Raw genomic sequence first — 15,220 nt, 5'->3', positions numbered from 1 at the left:
AAATTTCATTTAGTTTTATTATTTTAAAATTTAAAAGTCTTAATTGATAACTCTTAACTCTTAAGTCTTAATGACTTAATCGTTAACTTTTTAATTTTCAAATTTCATTTAGTTTTATTATTTTAAAATTTAAAAGTCTTAATTGATAACTCTTAACTCTTAAGTCTTAATCTTAATCGTTAACATTGTTTCCCAGTTCTGAGCCTCACTTTCAGTCTTTAACATTTTCGCTTTTGTGAAATCAGGCATCAAGGTTTCAAATTTCATTTTCACCGTTTCATTTCCAAACCGGATTAGTCAACCCGAACCTGCTAAGACCAAGGCACTAAACCGAAAGCTTGTAGATCATTGAAACCGTTACTCTTTCTTTAAATGGGCACTGGTTCTGGGTTGGGGAGGTATTGTCACCTTCTAGATTCGAATGCTTACTCATGCCTGGACACTAGCTCCAAAAACACTAGGTTGACACCCCTAAACTAAGGATGTGTCTCAACTAAAATTAGCATTGAAGGAAGTAAAAATGTCTCTCTGTATACAAATCCAAGTATCAATATAAAGATGATATAATACAACTAAAAATTGATTTCAAAACATTTCCCTTCATTCCCTACATATATGGTCACGTGCATTTGCATGTGCAATTCTTACTAGTATATATATTACAAGGTAAACTGAAATCAATCCAAAATACTAATTTAATAGTTTCATACATATTTCTTATTATATAATATATTATGTGTAGTACTAACTAAAAGGAAAACTGTTTATCAAACATAACTTGTTATCATAATAAATTATGCATATATAGGTCATAAACATAAATATAAATTATGCCAATGAGATATTTTGCTTAATACCATTATGTGTGGGGTTTTTGAATATTATACATTGGTTTCTCAAATATGGGATATGCTAAAGCATATCTTCTATCAATGAGTCAATTCCAAAGGGTTTCACAGTTCCTATAAATAAATAAATAAAAATCACAAACTATTTATTTTCTCTTTATTTTATTGTTTGAAAAAGAAAAAAAAAACGTAGAGAATCAAAGTCAGGCTTAAAACCGAGTAGCTCCTAGGCTCTTAGTCACTAACATATAATATAAATACCTACTCAACTTTGCTTGTGTGAAAATTTTTGACATTGGATTCCTCTTTTATATAATACAATGGTATTTTTAGGTTTTTTTTTTTTTTTTTTAAAGTGAAATTTACAATACAACAAAGTATAGTATTTTTTGGTAAAAAAAACTTTCAAGAAAAGAAAGAAGAAGACTAAGAAGAATGATGTATGAGACACTCAAATCATAAAGAAGAATGATTTCATATTTGTGTTTGGGATAACCATATCCGATGACAAACCAATATATTGTCATATGAACAAAATTTGCTTGTTTTGTCTCTTGCAGCATCAATTGAAGAAAACATTAAGACGGTTTCATTTGAAAGGCTGTTTTCGAACCTCTCCCTCCAAATCATCTTGCCAAATGTCACAAATGTAATCCTGAAGCAAAAACTATAGAAACCCTCTGCCATGTATGCTCAACTCTGTAGAACCTCTTCAAAGTAGAGTTAATTAGGAAGAATAAGATGGATTCTTTTCATATGCTTGATTGATGCAGTAATTTTTTGAAACGTTGAACATGATCCATGCGTCTCAGAAGAACCGAACAAATAGAAAAAGGAAAATTTTCACTAAACCATTGACATTATTCATGGTTTTTTTTTTTACTTGATGATTGAAAGCATATTAAAATTATTCATGGTTCTTCACAAAATATCTTCTAAACAGATTCCATAGCCACTATGACTGATTCAGTTCAACAAAAAACACTTCCTTATACTAGCTGTTAATAATCACAGTAGATTCTCTCTGTTTCATATTTATTGAATGTCTGACATGTAATGCACGAATATTCAACGCAAAGTCTGTCTCACTGACAGGAGAAACGATATAAAACTTATCCATAGTAGTTGGACCCATGATCGAAAAGCGTGTGGAGATCTTCTGAGTTCTGACTCCAATAGGTTTAAAAGAGGAGTCCACCTTTGATTCCTTCTAAGCAGCGTTGCAGAATTGCAGTAATCTTCAAAGAAATGTCCACTGTTGGTCCTTCCTAGCGGGGATTGGAGCAGGAAGGTTCCTTATTTGCTGTTACTTCTATGAATTCCAAAACGGACCCGTTTCTTCCAAGACTGTGAAGGCCTTATTTATTCCCCAAACCCCCTTCTTCCATTAATACTTATCTTCTGTTACCACCCATTTCATTTCGATCATTAAGGAAGTCTAGAACATTGAGAGTTGAGAAATCTAAAGAAGATTGTGTTTTTGGAGAGATGGAGTTCTTTGAGAAAGGCAAAGCTGTTCTACTTCGAAGTCATCTGGATAAGTATCTTCTCGCCGATGAGGATGGAGAAACAGTTAGGCAGAGCCGGAACCTGAATTCCAGCAGAGCAAGGTGGACGGTGGAGTTCGTGGAAGGGTCAAGCCATTTTCTGCGATTCAAGAGTTGCCATGGCCGCTATCTCACAGCTTCTGAAGAACCCTTCCTTCTGGGTATGTCAGGGAAGCGTGTGATTCAATCTCTGTCTTCCAAGTCTGAAAAATCTGTACAGTGGGAACCCCAGAGAGATGGGATTCAGGTGAAGCTCAGGTCCTGTGATGGCACATACTTGAAGGCAAATGGAGGTCCACCTCCTTGGAGAAATACAGTAACACACGACAATCCACAGACCACAACTACACAGGAATGGGTATCATGGTTTGTGGAATTGGTGGATAACCCTGAAACCGATGAATCCATAGCTGATTACCAATCCCAGGCGTCGTGCTTGTCTTCTATGTCGGATGATCTCGTGGGCTCTGAACCCAATTCACCATCGTCGACGGCGTTGAGCAAATCCAAGAAATTTTCATTTTCGGCATTGGCCAAATCCTCAAAGTTCTCATTTCCCAAGTCTCCCAAGTCTCCCAGGTCTTCTTCAATTGCCTCTGATTCGGGAAAGGACGACTCCCACCACCATGAATTTTTCGCTCTCCAGGTTTGGTTTCCTTCTCTTTTCTCCCATTTGGTTTCTTTAACTGTACAAATTTAGCTGATTTGTTCTTGGGTTAGAATTACATTTTTGTTAGTGCCTCGAAATTAACTTCCCCATCCTCTGTTTTCCATCTTCATTGTCATCTGGGTGTTAAACCCCAGCACTACCAGGGGGAGATTTCCAAGATGGGATCATGGACAGAGCCAAAATCCAATCAGATTATTCAAATTAGTAAACAAAAGGGTAATTATAGGAGAACACGTCTGTGAGGTGGAGACTTTGTCAAATCTCTCTCCTGATCTTTAAGCCAACTCACACACGCAATTCCAACTAATCCACGTCTTGGAGCTTTTCAAAGCTTTTACATTAAGCCTTTCACGTGTTTCTCTGCTGATAATATCTGCAGTTAAAAGCGCGTATTGAGGTCATGCCGGCTTGGGTTTCACCCTGAGACCCACAAGGTCACATTTTTTCATTACAAAAGACAACGAAAAGGAAAACAGGGTTCAAGGGAGAGCAGGGCAGGGTCGGTAGACGATCGGTTCATCCCAACCCTCATTTTTGTCCTGAAACGGTGGCAAATCGTGTCTGTTGAGTGTAAAAACAGCCTTAGTAGTTTGTTTTCACATTTGGTACTGATTCGGGAATTTTTAATTGTATCTCCACCTTGCCCACTTGCCTTTGTTCGCAATTTGGTATATGAAGCTGGGTTCTGAATCATTCTGAGAGATCTGTTTTGGAATTTAATAATCTTTTGATTGCAGAGTGGAATGGAACTCTTCCGCAATGCCCAAGCCGTGCGGCTGAGGAGTCACCATGACAAGTATTTACTTGCAGAGGAAGACGAAGAAGGTGTGTGTCAAGAACGAAATGGATCTTCTCAGAGGGCTAGATGGACTGTGGAGTTCGTCGAAGGAGCCAACGTTATTCGTCTCAAGAGCCGTTACAACAAATACCTAACTGCTTCCAATGTTCCGTTCCTTCTCGGAATGACTGGTCGGAAAGTTCTTCAAACTATGCCCAGGAGATTGGATTCTTCTGTAGAATGGGAACCCATCAGAGAAGGACAACAGGTCAGGCTCAAGACTCGTTACGGTAACTACTTGAGAGCCAATGGAGGGCTTCCTCCATGGCGGAACTCGATCACCCATGATATTCCACATAGAACTTCTACTCAGGATTGGGTGCTCTGGGATGTCGATACTGTTCAGATTAGGGTTGAATCAACTCCTCCTCCTCCTAAACAAGTTGCTACCAGACAAGAATCTGAACCCGCACCTCCTAAATTATCAAAGCAGGAGGTTTGTATTTGGGGTTTTCAAAACCAAAATTGAAATTTCAGATTCAGATCTTTCCTTTAGATGTTTCTAATTTTTGCTTTTTTTTTAATCTCAATTTCACGTTGCAGTCGCTTGATGATTCTTATGTCTGTTCGCCGCCCAAACCTGATGGCCGAACAATCTATTATAATGTTGCCGATGATAATGGTGATGTAAGAGATGCAATCGAGGGTCCCAGTTTCATTTTCAAGGGGGGTAATGTGGATGAATTGACCCAGAAATTGGAGGAAGAGACTGGGCTTCAAGGTATCACTGTATGTTCTCGCAATATCTTGAATGGCAAACTTTACCCCCTTCGTTTGCATCTTCCTCCCAATAACACCACTATGCATGTGGTGGTTGTTCCAGCCTCCTCAAAAGGTGAGTCTCTCCCTCTTCAGTACATATCAATTCAGTTTGGCACCCTTTTTCTACCTTTCATGGATGGTGGTTGGTTTTTGTTATCAATTCAGAACCCTTTTTTATACCTATGATGGATGGTTATTGGTTTTTGTTATTTTTGTTTTGGGTGAATTAGCGTATATGGTAAACAGCCCAAATGGGAGAAATACAGGGGGAGGGCCCCAGAGGGGAATTCAAGATAGCCTAGATATGCCTAGGAGGATTCAACAAAGAAGAATAAGGCCCCATGTAACAACTCTATTGCTTGGGGAATCTAAAAGAGGTTTAAGTACAATAAGAGAGAGCTTGGAACAGAGTCTCTGCAAATTCCCTGCAGAGCACTATTTTATTGTTCTTGGAGTAAATGATTGAAATCTTTTTTCCTGTTAAAATTTTCTACTTTGTCCAAGCTTCAGTACTTTGTAGCTGCAAAAGCTCCCAGTAGCTTTATTTATCATTATCTGTTGGTCACAGCTAGTTTTCCCCTGTTTGGTATCATTAAATATTTTCTCAGAATGGTATTTTATATAGTTAATACTAGTTGGTAGTCGGTCTTACAGCCTCTAGTAATTTAGAATTCTGAGAGATTTATATTCTCTCTAATTTCCTTTGTAGAATCTACAGGAAATTGAACAATCTAGTAAGTATATGTATATGTGTGAGCAATAACACAACCTAAGAATGATCGAAGGAGAGAGAATTGAGTCTGCTGTCATTTGGTTTATGTTAGTGTTTCTTTGAAGTCAAATCATTTTAAAACTGGTAGGATTAGTCCACTGTTCAACAATGAAAACTATGTTATGCATTGTTTGTGTAAATTGTTTTAATGAATTGAAAATAACGAAGGAGAATCGATAAATCAATAATCTGTTTAGAAGTTCTTTGAGTATGTGTGTCATAGGAAGGTCCATTAGCATTCAAACCGTTGAGGGGGGGGGGGGAGGAAGAGAGAGAATGTGAAAAGCACCTTGCAAGCAGCAAGAATAGACCAAGACAGCATGTATGAGTCCACCTTTTGTAGGGAAACAGCACACACAGAGAGAGACTGCAATTCTGGTTTTATCTCTGGAATGACAAGAAATGGGGGACAACTGACAGCAGCAAGAATCATGTAACCAAGACATGCTAGTTGTTGCATTGATAGAAAACTAACCAGAATAGAATGGGTCAGAAGATTTGCTTAGATGAGGGAAGTGAGATGAGAGACTGAAAACACTAATGATGGTTTGAAAATTACTGGTGTTTTTGATTTCATGGGATCTGTTGTTTCAGTCATTACTCCTTGTATCTTACATATGGATTTAATTATTTTCTCTTGGTGTAACTAGTTTATGTCCTGTATTAATGTAGCAAGCTTGAAATTACGTCAGGTCTACACACAGTCTAATCTCACCCAATATGTGATTTGGAGTTGCTTGAAACCTATGAAACATTTACCTAAAGAGAAGCCTATGGAATGTAATCCCAAGTAAAAAGGATAGAACCCTAGTTATAGGGACCACAATGGGGCTCAAAACCATTGCTGGCACAAAACGTTGAGCCCTAAGGGAAGTGCTTGCGTATAAGAATAATATCGGAAAACAAACTTCTTCGCATTGGTTGTAATGTAGAGATATAAATGTGGGAAAATTATGATTAGCAAATGAAGCTCGCAGGATTGTAGTGTGACCATCCATCCTTTTGCCATGGATGCAAGCAAGCAATCATTTTGTAACATCGAACTAGCGTAAAAGAGCTTTTACTTGGATTAGCTTGCCTGATTAAAAATAGAGTGGTGACAGTTGATTATTTAGAGGATTTGTAACCTCCTGTAATCTATGCTTATTTGGCTACTTTGATTGCACTTGTTGTTTACTTAAAGCATTTGTTCTTTTGTATCAGCTGCAAGGGAATTTGGAAAGCCGATGAACCCAACTGTTGCATGAGCAATCCTTCGGCGTGATCATCCGTGTACAAAAAGAGAGAAAGCATATTCAATTAATTCATTCAGTTTCTGTGTCTCAAGGCAGTGAAGGCCTCTTTCAGTTGTGGCAGATGGTTGTTTCACCAGTCTTCACCAAACCCTTAAGACTGAACGTGGGAAGACATGATTATTAGGCCTTATAATTAATGTCCAATGTAAAATTTGGTCTTTTATGTATGTTAAAAGGATTTCAGTTTCAGTTTGCTTACCAGAAAACAAAAAGGTTCCTTTAGTTTGGACGAAGAATGTAATGGTTTTCATCTGAGGCCATCAGAAAAAAGATATAGATATTGTCGTCCCAGGTTTTTAGCTTGCTATTGACCAGAAGTTCAACTCCAAACACTCAACATCTTCACCCAAAGAAAAGAAGAAAAAACTCCTTGATTAATGTGTCAAGAAAATCGTGAAATGAAAAGATGTCCTTTAGTCAGGTTTTATTTTTAACCGCTATGGAAAATTTCCACAGCAGCTCTCCCTTGATAAGGATTTTTGTTGTCTCAATCTTCGCTTGGTTGATCAAACTACTTGAAGATCATCATTTAAATAACTAGTACGTTCACGACCCCTTAAACTATCATCTGGAAGTTGTAGGGTTTTTTTTTTCCTTTCCTTGGGGGGTTAGGGTTTTGGCAATTAATCAGCCTAAATGGTAATTATTACGTTTTCAACAATTCACCCAAATAAGTTGTGTACGTCAATTATACTTTATGTGTATAATAAGTATTTTAATACGAACTGATCTGAATAAATACGAAAGAAAAAATACGGAGGAGTAAGGGGCTTTGTTTATAAAAATCACTAGCAAATTGATTTTTTACAATTAGTTCAAATTTTTTATACCTCTGTAAACAAAAAACCTAATTTGAAACCATTTTTTCATTCTTATGTATAGCTACATCTAAGTTTAGAATGACAATATATAAAACTCATTTGTCACATAATTCATTAAAACAAAAAAAACATTGTTTAAAGCAAAAAGGAAATGTTACATAATGACACGTGTTTTTGTCTCAGAATCATATGGGAAAGGAGTATCGGAAATAATGAGTAGATGAGTCAAAGTATCATTGTAGATTGGAGTATCAATACCATGAGAGTGTAACTCATCTTTTATTCTAACTTTTTTTTTTTGGGTAAATTTTCTTTTATTCTAACTTTTTTACTTAGAAAAGGTAGCTAGATATTTCTGAAGATAACAATTATTTAAAAAAATACAGAAAAGAAAAACAGTCATCTATTTCAAGTCTAATTTTTCATTGACATTGCTCAGTCCATTGAGTTAGCTCTTCTATTGCAATAGAAATTGCTGCTTTCGAGAATAACATCAGCAAGTCAAAACATGCTTAGAAGACATGTAATGTATGGTTGTTCAAATGCTATTTAGGTGGATAAATCTGATCTCCATTTTTTAATACATTCTAATTTATCTTGACACTTTGAATTCTTTTTGTTAGAATGATTCTCATTATGTAAACATTAAAAAAAGACCATGAAAAATGTGTTTATGATATACACTGAAAATTCAAAATACTACATAAATAGTTTATGAAAGAGGAAGTATGTTACTAAACAAAGAAGGTGACCATTGACGATGAACAAGTTATAGATTTTGAGTGTTATAAATTATTAACGAAGAAAAAATAGAAAAAGAAAAACAATGAGAATGAATCGAATGCCTGAATGAGGGTTTCATGAATACAAAGTAATAGGAATTCATAGTTTTTCATACTCTTTGCGGGTTTCTATGACTACTTTAGAAGTTAAAATGTTAGACACAGCATTAAGTGCACGCTTAATGTACGAAAAAAGATCGATTTTTCAATTATACATTCGGATACACATATTAATACGGCTACAAATATGCATATTTACTACCTGTGGCCTATGGGTAAAACTGGACGTAGGCGTTCATCAATTAGATATACAGCCATAGTATGCTTGCTGGAAACCCTAATTATCTTGTACATTTCAGATCATAATTAAGAACGACAACTGTGCTAAAGAAATCTATACAGACTGAAAGATAAAACTACAAAGATTTGTTGCGCTCTCTTATTGTAAAACCTCATACTTCAAGATAACAGAGAAGCAGAAAAATCAATCATGAAGCTGGTAAATACAGAGCAACAGTTTATAGGCTAAAAGAAAGAGAGGGATAAAAGTAAAATGACAAAAAGAGCATATAGAACTTTCCCACCTTTCATTTGCTCCATTAAAGCTATGTAAATGTAATCAGTGAATGCTACAAAATATTGGGAACCGATGGGCCATCATCTTTTGTATGCACAGGACCTCCTTATGTCTCGCAGTACAAAAATAATCCCAGAGAAAATTTAGACCCCTCTCAACTCATTTTCTCTCTATGTAACTACGCTATTGGCTTCCCAACTGTATCCTTGCAACAAAGTTAGCTTGATGAACTCTTCCATTGCGTCTATGAACTGCAACACTTGTTGTTTCTGGTTTTCCTTGATCAAACTATCAAGCCTCCTTATTGGAAATTGGAAAATAACAAGAAACCAAAAGAACCCAAAATCTGCAACTTTACTATGAAACTTGAGTCAAAATTTCCTCCCTCAGCGTGAAGCAATAGCTCTTTATGTAGTATATACACAGTATTTCTCCAACAGAGCAAGTCAGCCTAACAAAATCTTGCCCCCTCTTCAAAACTTGGATCGCTTCACAAATTGTAGTCCTAAAACCCTCAGCTTCCCGAATTGCAGGATTAATACAGCTTTATGCGCCACTATGGACAGCTTGAACAGACGAACGCAGGGCAAACTACACTAGGAGCAACCATCCTCAACTCCCCCCCCACCTCAAAAATATCCTCCTTTAAGTAGTTGCCCATAGAATTACCAAGTAAAAAAACTAATTTACAGCTTCAAAGAAAAGAACCTGGGGTTGCAAGCGCCCTCTTTCACACATGCTCAGAACTTCATTCCAGTCACCAATCACCTAGATGAATCAAATTGATCAGCTAAAGCAGCAAAAGGAGTAGTAATGGAATGAAACGTGATAACTTGGTGAATAATACCTTTACAGTTTTGTCATCATACATCATCCACCTATCTTGTTCATGACTGTAGGCAAAGCAGTGGTAATGTTGCCCATAATAGCAAACCTACAAATTGCAAGGAGAGATCAGAAACCAAAAGAATCAGCTAACTGTCGCTCTTTCAGAAATATTACACCCACAACCAGGTTCTACATTGAAGTAAAATGTAAAGATAACGCAGTAGCACCTAAGGTTGCTGCTTGTGCTTTGTTAGTATCAACCCAAACCAGGTCAAAGTTGCAGCCCCGGTCCAGTCGACCTCAGGGAGCCAGTCTGAGGTTTTCCAAGCCTAAGCCAGTTAACAGGTTGGCGCTACTTAAAGATTAATTAGCCCAATCTACTCAAAGTTTGGCTAGGCTTGGACAGGGCTTATACTGTTGATGCCTAGGATGACCTGAAACATGTTTTTAGAAAACCTGAGTTATGTAATGGGGAGATATTTCATACACCTGCTGTGAGGCTCTCCATATCTAAACTTAACTTGCGGACTAACCCAATTTTCACACATGGGGTCCTGCAACAATCTATCTCTTCCCATGTCTCCTTGCTTTGACACTAAGTTTGTACTATCATAGTTCCAAATCTCTGTGAAACTGCAACTGATATCTCAATCAATCTTCGCTTGTTTTCAAAGTTTTGACCAAATAATACCAACTTTTGCCCAGAAAATGACAGATCTAGTTGAAACTTGGCAAGTTTGCTTTTGGCTAGGGTTAAAACAAGACTCAGAGCCAAGATTAAGAACAGATCTAGTTGAAACTTGGCAATTTTGCTTTTGGCGAGGGTTAAAACCACCCTCAGAGCCAAGATCTAGAACCTTGATTAGATAAATACAAATAGCCTAAGTCATGTATCATTTGCTTTCTTCTTATAATTAGGGTTGTAAATAAAATAAACCAACAAACTAGGCAAACCCGTTGAACGTGGGTCCTGCCACTGGGGGCTCTTTGGGGGGCATAAACTACAGAGTCTAACCCCTGCTTCAAAGAGAGACTGTTCCAAGAGACTTGAAACCTTGACCACTTGGTCAGAATGGAGCAACCTAACAGTCAGATCAAAGTCCACCATCCATAACGGTCATAGTCTCCTATGTCCTTGTCCACCAAATATGGTCGCATTATGACCTCTAAATTCTTCCCACTAAAACATGATGAATGCATGTTTATACCCAAGCAGGGTTCAAGATTCCATATAATCAAGAGTGTTTGTATATTCTCAATGTTCTAGGACAATGTGGCCTTAGATATAGCTAAGGGCCAACTGACAGGATCTCAAACAACCAACTTGATTTGGGTAAAAATCGTGTTAGGTTGTTGCAAGAAATAGAAAATTGGGATTTTAGGGTTCCTGTCAAAGCATCAGGGCTTGGATCCAGTGGATGAATAGGGGGGAAAGGGGAACCCAATCCAAGATTGATTGAATCTCAAGGTGGAAAGTGTTTCTTGAAAATGAAGGTTTTTGGGAGTGACAAAGAGATCAATCCTATACTTTAGGATGGCGATTGGGGATGGAATGGGATTCAGTGTACGATTGTATGGGGGCTAGCTGTGGTCAAAATATGATGGAAGCGTGATGGACAGGAAATAGAGAATAATTTTATAAGGGTTCTAGAGAATTAATCTCCAAACTGTTATTATATTATTATTATTATTTTTTTTTTTTTTTGGGGGGGGGGGGGGGGGTGTTGGCTTCTAGGGTTTTAGTGGTATAAATTTGATTCAAAGTGCTGCACTTTTGCTTCTAGGTTATTGCGCCCCTCCAGTTTGAACCTTAAACCGATTTCTTTTGGATTCTACCCCCATTTTACCTCATTTTAACAACTCATTTGCATTCCAACTCCACTCTTACTCCTCTATTATTGGGTTTTTGAGAATCAAACAAGGTGAGTTAACAAAGTTTTCCATTTTTTATGTTTGTTTTGTTTATGCCTGAAATCAACTTAGATTGCTTTCAAATTAAAGTATGTTTATTCTAGAGTGGCTTTTTTTTTTTTTTGAATGAATAAATAACTAAATTAAAGAACAAAACACCGAACAACAAAAAGGCCAAAGGGTCAAGGAGGAGTAATGAATTGGGAGTTAAGTCCCTAGGAGACAACAATGAGTTTGTTCCTAGGGGAATCAATTACCGGGGGATGGGGGATGGGGGTGGGGGTAATAGCCCTAGAAGATACATTAAAATAAATAGCATTCCAAATCGAGTCAAGAGAGCAGGATTTGGAAGTCAAGTGCCTGAGATTACGCTCCCACCACAAATGGTGAAACCATGGCACCAAAGACAAACTTACCGATTCGGTCACAAATAGAGGTACCTGAAAAGTTACTCAAAATCCAAGACCGTCACGATCAAACCCAAATGACAATGGAGTGGGGTCTTCTGGCTAGGGCTTTCCTCCAAGAGACTAAGGCAACTCTCATGTCCTCTCCATTCCAACATAGGATGCTTAGGTTTCGGTTGCGTTAGGAAGCCTAGTAGGAGGGCTTTCTCTCAGTGTAGGGGTGCAGATGTTCTTTAACCACCAGGGGGCCGGGGGAGGGAGGGGAGCAACAGGTTCCAGCCAGATGCCCATCGGATGCCTGATCACCCGTAGAATCAGGTGGTGGTTTAGAGCACTTTTGAGGAGAAGCTTCCTCCGTCTGGAGGGATTGGAGGGGATGGCTCAAATCCATTTGAGGAGTAGGTGGACCCGTTGACCCGATAAAGTCATGCTTAGAGACATTTTCTAGATGAGTTTAGCGCTGAATTGACCTCTTGGATTCACTTCCCCCCCTTCAATTTGGGCCGCGATGTTGGACCAACTAATGGGTGGAGGAATCACATATTTCCTAACCCTTCCGAGGAAAACCCCAAGAAGATTCCATTCCAATGAGATAGACTTGGGGATAGGAAGATGCTTCCAAATAAAGGTAGGAGGATTAAGCACCAAATGAGTGCTACCCTACTAGCGAAGGAGAGAAGCCGGCTTTTCCAATGTCGAGACTCATATGATGTGGTCCATGAGAGCATGATCAAGGCCTACCGATAAGAAGACCAAGGTAGATACGATAGGTTCCAAGCTTCAACCAAGAGATTTAGGAGATTGGAGTGCGAGGGTCGACACCCCGAGAGGAAGAGTAGATTTTCTAGGTTGACCTTAGACCCGATTGGACTCCAGAGGAAGGTGAATATGGAGGAGATGGAGCTATGGTCCGCTTTGGAGAAGATCATGAGGTTTAGAGTGTTGATCCATGATTATATGAAGTTAAAATTAATTTTTGCATATTGCTACTTTTTATTTTTCTGTATTTAAAATTTATTTTCTAAAATATTTGTACTCCAAAAATACACATGTATACATTCATATATGAGCTTCAAGTTGATGAAAGTGAGACACCACCACTTCATTATACTGTGATGGTGTTGAATCAGATTTTTTGTTGCAAGTTATTAATTTTAGATGTTTGAAAAATATTAAAATATTTTCAAAAATTACTTAAGAAATTTTAAAAAAATACTAATTAACTTATATTATATATTTAAAAATAGGAGATTATTTATAGAAGCATGTTTGTAAATTTTTTGAGCTTATTGTAATGCTTTTTAAGGTACATACTGTGTATTTCTTGTATCATACACTCTTTGAAAGATGTCAAACATAACCTGGCAACACGGGAAGCCACTAAAAGCGGATAGGAAGAAAAGTGATGCAATATTGCAAACGATAAGGAGATGGCCACTAGATTGAAGGTGCATCTATTGGGGGAAGTAGGGATGTACTGCGAAAAGGTGCCCTCGGAGATCAAGGCAATGGCCTCTATTGAGTGGGGGAGCAAAGGAAAAAGATAGCACAGGTTCACAGAAAGAGGAGACCGCGGAGTCCAGGATGCTAACTAACACCTTCCAAGCCAAGAGAGTAGGATTTTCATCCGGAGCCTCGTTGTGTGAGCCCACTCATTCCCATAGGAGGGTATATGATGATACCATTGTCATAGTCAGAGCTTTGGGTCCTCTAGAGCCGATTGAGCCCCCTCCCGTGTGAGGGGGAGTTCCTTCCCCCCCCCAACCTTACTTCCCTCTCGATCCATCTTGAGACTCTTCTTTATCCACCCTATTTGGGGCTGAAACATTGCCTTTCTTTGGAGAGTGGTGATACTTTCTCCAAATGGGCTATGTCCATAGTATTCGCATCCCTTACTCGTTGATTGGAGATCTTGGGGTGGTGTCAAGCCCCACCCCACACATAAGATATGTAATGTGTATTTTGCCTAAGCATAAAGAGGACTTGAATGAATACCTTAATGGATTAAAGCCCATGTGGCCTCATTATGGAGTGACTTGATGGTTGTGGTTGGCTGGTCCCACTGTCTCCATCATCAATTTCATGTTAAATTGTGATGGGAGGGCGTGTTTCTCGTCTGTGTATCCGTGAAAGAGGATAAATACATTTACAAATTATTAGCATGGTGAGGAGGTTGGAGTGGAGATGTGATCCAAATTTATCGATAATGGCTCCAACTATAAGAAAGTTGGGTTGAAGATGATGGAGACACCGGATATCAAAACATACTTCTATTGTAGTACTAATTTTAATTTTAAATACATATTACATTACAAATACACTTTATGACTTTATATTGATGCATTGATGGTTATGTAAATCATTACTATTGTGGACATTTTTATCTAGACAAATATAGGCTCTTTTGGACTCCGTGTGTTGCTCAATGCATTGATCTAATGCAAAAGGACATGGGAAAGGTCAAGCTTGTGAAGAACATTGTGGACCAAGCCCGACAAGTTAGCATCTTCATCTATAACTATACCAATGCACTAAAGACGATGAAGGACAAGAGTTAGTGTGACTTAGTGAGGCCAAACATAACCAGATTTGCTACCAATTGGATAGCACTCCAGAGCTTTGAGAAGAGGAGATTGGGCTTAAGCATTTTGCATCAGTAGTGGTTTAACTCGAGAGTTCTTCATCCTGAAGGACCTTGACCATACTCGGTGACAAATTCTAGAGTAATGTGAAGATAGTGGTGACAATGCTTGAGCCTATATAGCATGTGTTGAGGATGGCACATCAGCAGCGAAGACCTACTCTATACCACACATATGAGTTGCTATATGATCATCTTCTCTCTCTTCTCCCGGCAACAAGAAAATCCTTGACATCATCCAACATAGATAGGAGTTTATGTCGTAGCATCCACTACATAAGGTTGGTGAGTAGTTAAGTCTAATAATCAAATTAATTTTCATTATATTAGCACACTATTGACTATTCCCTCTTATTTTTGCTTTTTCTTACACAAGATATATCTAAACCCCAAGTACCATTACAAAGACATGCTTGGATGAGCATTTGTGTGTTGTCCATTGTTGATAGGTTGGCCATCCTCAACAGCAATCATCTTTATGGAGGTGAGATTTTAATTTGATATTCACAATTCATAGTTTT

General features: G+C 38.0%; 2 protein-coding genes across 7 annotated transcripts in view; one reads left to right on the top strand and one right to left on the bottom strand.

Moving 5' to 3' along the window:
* The first annotated feature begins 2,009 nt into the window (after nucleotides 1-2,009).
* Nucleotides 2,010-7,267, top strand: LOC149006834 (Actin cross-linking protein). The gene is made up of 4 exons (XM_089165245.1): nucleotides 2,010-3,041; nucleotides 3,803-4,339; nucleotides 4,447-4,738; nucleotides 6,641-7,267. Exons 1-4 carry the CDS (start codon nucleotides 2,337-2,339, stop codon nucleotides 6,682-6,684), a joined length of 1,578 nt encoding a protein of 525 aa, XP_089021371.1. The 5' UTR covers nucleotides 2,010-2,336; the 3' UTR covers nucleotides 6,685-7,267.
* Nucleotides 7,268-8,607: 1,340 nt separating this feature from the next.
* LOC149006833 (uncharacterized) overlaps nucleotides 8,608-15,220 on the bottom strand; it is a 38,545-nt gene continuing 31,932 nt past the window's right edge. For 5 of the 6 annotated variants that reach the window (XM_089165239.1, XM_089165244.1, XM_089165243.1 and 2 more), the window contains 2 exons: nucleotides 9,760-9,846; nucleotides 8,608-9,680 (listed from right to left, as the gene is read on the bottom strand). In XM_089165239.1, coding sequence (XP_089021365.1) covers nucleotides 9,594-9,680; nucleotides 9,760-9,846 — 174 coding nt within the window. In that variant the 3' untranslated portion in view covers nucleotides 8,608-9,593. Of the gene's footprint in view, nucleotides 9,681-9,759; nucleotides 9,847-15,220 lie in introns of those variants that run through there. The other variant, XR_016175022.1, reaches the window with a different exon arrangement.

This window comes from Hakea prostrata, chromosome 8 (genome assembly GCF_041222555.1).
Source record: "Hakea prostrata isolate BN-2017 chromosome 8, UWA_Hpros_2, whole genome shotgun sequence".
In the NCBI taxonomy this organism is placed as follows: Eukaryota; Viridiplantae; Streptophyta; class Magnoliopsida; order Proteales; family Proteaceae; genus Hakea; species Hakea prostrata.
This window is presented reverse-complemented; position numbering and strand designations above follow the sequence as displayed.

Bases quoted from the DNA above. Each gene is read 5' to 3' on its own strand.
- LOC149006834 (XM_089165245.1), top strand. From the start codon at position 2,337: ATGGAGTTCTTTGAGAAAGGCAAAGCTGTTCTACTTCGAAGTCATCTG. The intron at 3,042-3,802 runs GTTTGGTTTCCT...TTTTGATTGCAG, and splicing joins ATGAATTTTTCGCTCTCCAG to AGTGGAATGGAACTCTTCCG. The intron at 4,739-6,640 runs GTGAGTCTCTCC...CTTTTGTATCAG, and splicing joins TGTTCCAGCCTCCTCAAAAG to CTGCAAGGGAATTTGGAAAG.